This window comes from Anabrus simplex, chromosome 1, assembly GCF_040414725.1.
Source record: "Anabrus simplex isolate iqAnaSimp1 chromosome 1, ASM4041472v1, whole genome shotgun sequence".
In the NCBI taxonomy this organism is placed as follows: domain Eukaryota; kingdom Metazoa; phylum Arthropoda; class Insecta; order Orthoptera; family Tettigoniidae; genus Anabrus; species Anabrus simplex.
The window spans coordinates 673,572,947-673,581,315 of record NC_090265.1 but is presented as its reverse complement, the minus strand read 5'-3'; the positions used below and the strand labels follow the sequence as shown (position 1 = coordinate 673,581,315).

General features: G+C 40.7%; 1 protein-coding gene across 1 annotated transcript; it reads right to left on the bottom strand.

Moving 5' to 3' along the window:
* Positions 1-317: 317 nt before the first annotated feature.
* Positions 318-7,991, bottom strand: LOC136886274 (alpha-crystallin B chain-like). Its single transcript, XM_068227240.1, has 4 exons — positions 7,802-7,991; positions 993-1,205; positions 689-910; positions 318-607 (listed from the first exon to the last, which is right to left on the bottom strand). The coding sequence occupies exons 2-4, from the start codon at positions 1,203-1,205 to the stop codon at positions 491-493; spliced, it is 552 nt and encodes a 183-aa protein (XP_068083341.1). The 5' UTR covers positions 7,802-7,991; the 3' UTR covers positions 318-490.
* Positions 7,992-8,369: the final 378 nt, after the last annotated feature.

The window sequence follows — 8,369 nt, the reverse complement described above, 5'->3', positions numbered from 1 at the left end:
TACATGTAAGTCAACGTAACAGACCTCAAAAACCCCTGCATCCAAGTTTCATGCTAATTTGCATCTCTACAAGCTCCTAGAAAGAAAATTAGAAAGCACCTCACTCTGTTTGCATTGACAACTGCTTTTTATAAAGGCCATCTGAAGCAGACATTAGGCAATTTTATGCAACGGCCTGCAATGACATCAATTGTCCATTACGAAGTGGACCACCAGAAGGCATGTAGACTTTTTCCTTATAACCAGAACATTAAGGGGAATCTCCTAATGTTAAGGAGCATTTAAAGGATTTTTTGTAATATGAATAAGTAAAAAACTTTAAATTTTAATTTCTTTATATTAATGACTATATAAAATGAAACATTCAACTATACATCAGTTTTCTTGGAATAATGAAAAGTATACTACAGAAATTTACAATTGTAAGTCCTTGCATTAGAAGACACTTTGAAGAAGTTCAGCATTTACACAACTGTCTTGGAAAGACAGATTACTTTGGAGTTTGTGCCTTTTCTCCCTTGGCACTTTGTTTTGGAACTTGGGTGACAGCAGGGGCTCGAACTTGGGTGATCGGGACAAGACGCTCCCCTTCAGGTTGAGGCAAAGCCTAAACAAAAAAGTAATAAGCAATTAGTTTGTGATGAGAAACACGATTAAAACACTGATAACTGAATTAAAATGTTCATACCTTGCGAGGTGCTTCAATAGTGAGGATCCCATCTGAAGTGAGTTTGGATGTAACTGTACTAGGGTCAACATCCTCGGGCAATGTGTGCCGTCTCTGGAATTCGCGAGAGATGAATCCGTGCTCGTCTGGTCTCTCTTCGTGCTTTCCTTCAACCAGGACAGAATTTCCTACAGTCTTGACAACAATTTCCTCGGGTTTGAATTGCTGCACATCAATGTTTGCCTGAAAGAAGGAAATAGGCTAAGCAATTTGTCGAAATTTAACCAGATCATCATACGTGTTTAAATAAGCAATACCACCTTACCCGGAATCCATCCTTATCGTACTGAATGTTTGACACGCCACTGTCACGGGGAGCCATTCGACCCCACGGTCTCAAGTTCACGGTGTTAAGTTGTGGAAACAGCACATCTTCGTCGAAGAGGCCCAGTCCAAAGTTCTGATCGAAGAGCGATCTTGGGCGGAAAACGTCCCAGCCGCCAAAGAAGTCATTCATGATGTATGGAGCAAGAGACATCTGGAACAGTTAAGAACTTTCTAATAATTTAAACTGATTGTGATTACCGTTGGCCTGATGCAGCACTTGCTGTTAGGGGTAAGTGAAAGTAATAGAAATATAATTTGAACGCATTAGGTCGCATATTACGTACATAGTACGTGTTGAGGAAATGTAAGTAACGAAAATGTCAACCGGACACCAATGGGATCCGAACCCATGGTTCAATTCGTAAGTAACCAATGCGAAATCGGGAGGTTGTGGGTTCGGATCCCACTGGTGTCCGGTTGGCCATTTCTATTTTGTACCTACATTTCTTCAACAGTTATTACGTATGTAATACACGGCCTAGTAGGTTGAAAGTCTATTTAGATTACAATGCGGTCGTGAACATTGAATATTCATCGAAAGCGAAAGTTGCAAAATCCCTGACTTGGCTAGGAATTGACCCCAGGGCCTTTTGAATGAAGATCTTTCAGCCAAGGAGACAGACTAGAAAGTCATCAATAGAGATTGAAGTGGACGTTCCTTCGGACCTGTATACATCTCAGTTACCAATAAATGAGTTTGAAAGAAATGTGCAGAAGTCGATTATGTGAAAACATCTCCCAAGTACCAATTAGAAAAGAAAGGTTGATTTAAATTGTGCCGATTGTTTTATTTATTTGCTGGCAACTTACCAGCTTATTTGCATTGGGAAGAGTACTTAACATACTATCATATGAATTGAGAAATGTTATTAAATAAAAATGCAGTTTAACATTCTGAAGAAGCCATAGCTTAACATTTATGTGCCGAAGGCACGTTGAAAGAGCAAACATGAGTAGCCAGGTCTAAACACCAGATCCTGCAGGATCCCTGCACTACTGTAGAGTAGTAGGGCCTACTGGCCAAGGGAAGCACAAATGGGTTGCGATTTACTGTTTGTTAGAGGAGCGGGAAAGAAGTGGATACGTGTAATCGATTGTGATAGAAGGCATCCCAGTGGCGTAATTAAAGTGATACGGGCCCCCTCAAAATGAAGAACTTGAGAACAAGTATCACAGCAAGTAGTCTAGCAACACTGTAGTATTGTCTAATTGTATAAATACGGGGATTATTATTGTAAGACTTAAAAATAATTGTTAGGTTTTATTTGACCGCCTCCGTGGTTTAAGAGCTGAGCTGCTGAATTACCAACTACACACCTCTTAGTTCGTACTTACATAAATTTTTTATGTAACTGCAGAACTGTATTCTGTAAACGATACAGAAGTCTCATAATTTATTCGATTGCAAGACAAAAATATACAAACAATATTAAACTAAAAACTGTTCAAATAAAGTTTGAAAAATATAAAACCACAATTGATAAGCCTGTTATTACCTTCGCGCAAAGAACTGACGGACTTCTAGTCGAATAATTTTTGTTAAAAAGTGAAATGTTCAGCAAAATTTGTGCATAATACAATCTCAAATGCACTAATATCAAATAAGCGTTTTTCTGATATTTTGTTATCAATTTTCATTGTTTGGATTATTTTTTAAATAATTTGGCGCAGGTAATTTGTGACGAGACTTGCGGTGTCACGAGACGGCAAGAGCAGATGATTACAGCTGTATACAATTGTAACAAATGCTACTAGATAGAACCAAGTGGCAATTATTCCTCTACGCCGAACTGTAAAACAAACGATATCGACTGATTCTACACAATCGCCCTGACCAGTCCCGTGCAGAGGGGCATCAGGCTAGATAAAATAAATCCGCAGCCTGTTTCCACGGGTCACGAATGGAATGAAGCCCCCATCTAGCGGCGAGGATAGGAATTGTGCCGGCTGCCGAAGTCTGTCGCACTCCTTTGGGGCAATGAATAATGAATGACAGGTGAAATTAAGTGAGTGGGTTGCTGGAATGAAACATGGCAGGGAAAAACTTCAGTACCCGGAGAAAAACCGGTCCCGCTTACGCTTTGCCCAGCACAAATCTAGCATAGAGTGACCGGGATTTGAACCACGGAACCCAGCGGTGAGAAGCCGGTGCGCTTCCGCCTGAGCCACGGAGGCTGTAACATATATTCTTTGTGAGGAGTGTGCGGGGCCCCTTAAAAGCCGCCCCCCCCCCAACTGAAATACAGGCTCCAACCTTATGCCCTTCACCCTTCCCGATATCCAAGATGATTCGAGACGGATACCCAAATCATGCATTTGCAAACATTAAATTCTCTGGAAGAAAAAAAAATCAAATTGCACATCCCAAACAATTCACCATGTGTGTCAGCGAAGTGGTCATTTCTGTTTAATTTTACTTTTGTTCAAAGGGATACAATTTCCACTTTTTAAAATCTGAGAAAAAGGCAATATTACTTCAAAGTTTGTAAAGAAAAGACAAAATAATCAAATATGATGTGAAAATTTACAAGAGACTTATGACTTAACAAGGCCTTTGGTTAAATACGGTTCAGGTTTTGATTATTCCCGGCCGGGTTCAGTCTAGCCTCGGCTGGTTATTTTCTTTTACAGTTTGCCTTGCTCTACGTCACACCGACGCCTTATGGCGACGATGGATAGGAAATTAAATGGCGTATTGCTTTCAGTGCCGGGAATGTATGAGGACTTGTTCGGCTCGACACGTGCAGTTCTTTTCACCTGACCTACGTAGGCGACCTGCGCGTCGTGATGAAATGACGATACACACCCAGGCCAGCGCAATTAACCAATCATGGTTAAAATTTCCGACCCTGCCAGGAATCGAACCAGGGACTCCTGCGACCAAAGACCAGGACACTAACTGTTTAGCCATGAAGACAGACAAAGGGATAGGACTGGAAAGGAATCAGTCATGTCCTTAATTAAGGTATATTTGCATGTGTGGAAATGGGAAACCACGGAAAACTATCATTTTCATGGCTGCGGACAATGGGATTGAAACGTACAATCTCCCGAATTCATCATCACAGCGTTTTTATTAATTTTAAGAGCCAGGCGCACACTGAGATTTCAGTTTTGTGCGAGACAAACGCAAAAGGCGTTATTGGATTGATCCCATTAAAAGCAAAAAGTACTGAAATGAAAGTTGTCGAAGTTTTAAGGAGACTTGTGCGAATCGATCTGAATTTTTTCATGCATTATCTAATGGATTAAATGAGTTCTGATTCTTGCAAGTGAAACGACCAAAAGTTACATTAAAAAAAAAAAAATGAAAGCGACTGTACAACCCTCGATGGACGTACGAATATCGAGAACTACATCTAAATGATAGCCTGTGTGCGCAGTCTACGAGACTCATTGCCTGTCTAAGACAGTCGCCTTAATGTACAGCCTCAGCATATGCCTGGTGTGAAAACTGCAAAACCACTAAATAATCTTTAGTGTAGCCGACGGTGGTATTCGAACACACCATCTCCCGAATGTTCACGCATAGCTATTGGACGTTAACAGCACGGCCAACAAACATCCCTGCATATTAGGTCGGCGACAGGAACTGCATGCGCCGTAAAACTGAGCGCAGTCCACGAGGGTGACGGGAATAGCACCCGTGACCCAGGAACGAATACTTTGTTAACAGCTCTGTTTTGATAGTTAATTTTTTTTGGTCTAATGGCGACGATGGGCGAGGAAAGTTTTAGGGGGGGGGGGAGGAATAGGCCGTGGCATTAAGGTGCAGCCCCAGCATTTGCCTGGTGAGAAAATGGGAAACTACGGAAAACCATTTTTAGGGCTGTCGACAGTGGGGCTTGAACCCACTATCTCCCGAATCCAAACTCACAGCTAACCGGACCGCCAGCTCACTCTGATAGTTATTTTCATGGTCCAAAACTGAGACTTGCACACGGCTAAATGTGTGATGCATAGGTGTTGTCAAAATTGTACAACATACATAACCAGGGCATCGTCATTCCTAGGTTTAAAAAAAAAAAAAAGAGGCTCATAACTGACATTACATTCTAGGACTAGTCACCAGTAGCGTAGCCTGATCCAAGGATGGCCGGGTTATAGTTCTCAAAATGAAAGAACATAATGGAGGCGCTTGTGCGTGTGTGATGCGCGCATGCACGGGCGTCATAAGGACACTGATACAAGTCTGAATATCAATATAATTGACATTCAGACTTCAGTACATTACAGTATAGAACAGAAACAATATGAGTAAAGTGAATAGCTCGACGGCGAATGGCATGTTCAAACTACAGTCAAAAATCCAACTTTCGGGGCTTCTTAGAAAATAGATTCAAGAGATTTGTTTGTGTTCATTTTCGTTTGGCAATAGGGGTATGACAGTTGGGTCGACTAACATAATCTTAGTGCTAAGGTTTTATCTGCGAAACGTTTACTGATATTTCGTTTTACGGGGTGAGGAGTAAGGAGGGGGTTACCCCGGTTCCGGTAATACTGCCAACTGAATGGAAATGATATCTGAATTGAATCTATAGTGTAATCGATCGAAATGAATTTTCTAAACCTTTATTATCTTAAGCCCAGCAACTGTATCACATATTTTTATAACATTTCTGGATTCGAATCTTGTTCCTAGCATGAATTCTCACAAATATCTATTTCACAATCGTCGCTGCTATCTGCAGTACTATTAATTACAATCTCGTTAATAGCTATTTCCATGACACGGTCGTGCTTCCAGTATTCCTCTTCCAGTTCTTTCACATTTGTGCAATACCCCTCCCAATCTGCGCGACATACTGAATGGAATGCCTCGATGGTCAGTCTTAAGTTAGCTGCCGACATGTCTCCCCTAATAATTTCCTCTCTCAAGTTTAGTCCTAACCTATATTTTGGCTTTGTTGTGTAAACAGTACGTGAAGTGTTGCAATTATACCGTCAAATTGTCTCCAGCGTTGCATAATCGAGTCAGTTTGTGTCAAAAGGTTGCCAATACGAATCTCGAAGACAACCCGAGATCTACCGATTGGACAGTAGCGAACCGATATATCACAAAGTTTCGCGGATAATATTCATCCGAATTAGCCTTTTTATAATTTTACATTCGTATATTTAAGTTCGCATAGAGAAGCTCTTCGACCTCTTGTTTCAGTACGGGGATACCGAGTAAATACAGCCGGTGGAGAAATGCGAAGATGTCAGCACTTCACTTCAGGCTAATCCTGCGCATTTAGTTATTTTTTATTCCAGTCATGGAAAACTAAGAATGTTTACATATAGTGCAAAATGTAGATACTTCGACCCAATAAGATTAACGTACTGTAGGAAGATTTCCTACGACTATCGCACTATCAGATTTCCAAGGCTGTATAGGTAACAAGCTTTTCAAGTACTGATAGTCCTTAACTAACCTGTGGTGGAGATAATATTTGGAATTCGCAATAGACATGAACACGCTGAACACAAATTTAGAGTCACATGAAGATGCTCGTGGAACTGAACTCAACACCCAGTGCTTCCTTTGTTGCGGTATGCGACGGTATGTAGTAGCGGCACATTTTTTTCAGAATAAAAAAAATGAATTGCATATCATTCGGAATATTGCCATCACATTTCCTAAGCAGTGTATGCTTATGGCTCAAAATCAACGTTGGTCCGCTTTTGTTACGTTTCTACATACGTGTGTACGAACGGCCAGTAGAGTCTAATACACGAGTACACGCCCAACTCTGGTATAATGCGTACGAGCAGAACACTTCAGTTTTTTTAAACCGTCGTTCTAAAACTATCCCTGTTCTATTAACCGTGTCGTGTCTTCGGTTATGAGTTATTGAAAAAAGAAAGGGGCCATCTTAGCCCTCTTTCTTAACCACCCACATTTTTTGCTACTGGAATAAAATAGTCTGGAGGTGAGTTTTCTCACCCTTCACCAAACAATTTGTTCCTGTAAAGGAGAATCTAACGGTATTGTATTGCAACAAGAGCGGATAATGCCAACGTAAGCAGTAAGCAGCTAATCCTCACAGTTAAAAATCCGGGGGTTTAGATTTAATTGCTTTCGTTGTTGTTTATAACCAATTTGGAAAGCATAAGACACTTGTTTTGTGCTACCGAGGCAAGAGAGTTCATAATTATTTTTACGAGCAGGGAGTACACATTGTTCGCGTCAGGAAAAATTAAATGAACAAAATATTCTTTTAATCTCCTTCTCCTGAACCTGTGAACAGTGAATCAAGAGAATGACGAATAACTTGCAAGCACCGATGGATTTACTGCAATCCTGACCATGATGGTCCGATTATTGGATATTACCTCCGAAAAATCATTTCTTTCAGAGAATCAAGTAGCTTTATACGAAAACTAAAATGCTGGGTTGTAAAGTGTGCCAAAATTTTACAAGTTCGGGACCAAAAAAACGGATGGAAGTGAACATTTCTTCGGACTTTATCAGCAGTAAAATGCGTAAATATCGAGATACGTACACAGTGTGTGAAATTGAGTTTATGAAGAAGTCTGGGCGAGTACCACCACCTTTAAAATGGTCCTTAATATACCTATCAAAATTATTCTAAATTCGAGAAATATCGGCCCATTTAAGTACGACGTAGGTACACGAAGCATCCTTTACGACGAAAGGTTCAATTTAAAAGAAACGAAAAATGACAAACTGATCTAGTAGGTACAGCCCATAAGTAATATAAAATCCGCAAAATTGCAACATGAGAAGTTTTAACAACTCACCTTTGTTCGATAGAAAGGTAAAGTCTCGTAACAGCAAGCGAAGTCTTCAAAGCTTACTCGTACCGAGCAATTACAAACAACAATATTGTCTTACTACTGTCACACTTATATATGCACAATGATCTATTATCTGGAATATACTAGACAGAGGTACAACGATTTTGGATCATTCTTGGAGAGAATCTCTCAGAACTTTCTACCCGCTTCCATCCGCGCAGCTGTTTGCAGCCATTGACGGTCAGTGACATCACTCGTAGTCAAAGCCGATTCGCTGAAATGCATTCGAGCCCCCACGTCAGCTATGGAATAGGGGAGCGGACAGCGAAGAAGGGGGATTCTTGGCGGGAGGGAAGAAAGATTTGACAGAAACACAATTAGATATGGATGGGTTGCGAATGGAGTCGCGAAGAATCGAGACTGCTGCTTCTGGAACAGACACTGTCGACTCCACAGATGCAGTAACACCATCTACTGTAACTGTTTTTGGATCTGCTTGGAATTATAGTTCCACTTTCCTCCCTTCATAACTTGTGATACGATGAATAGAAAATGATTACTAGTCAGCAAA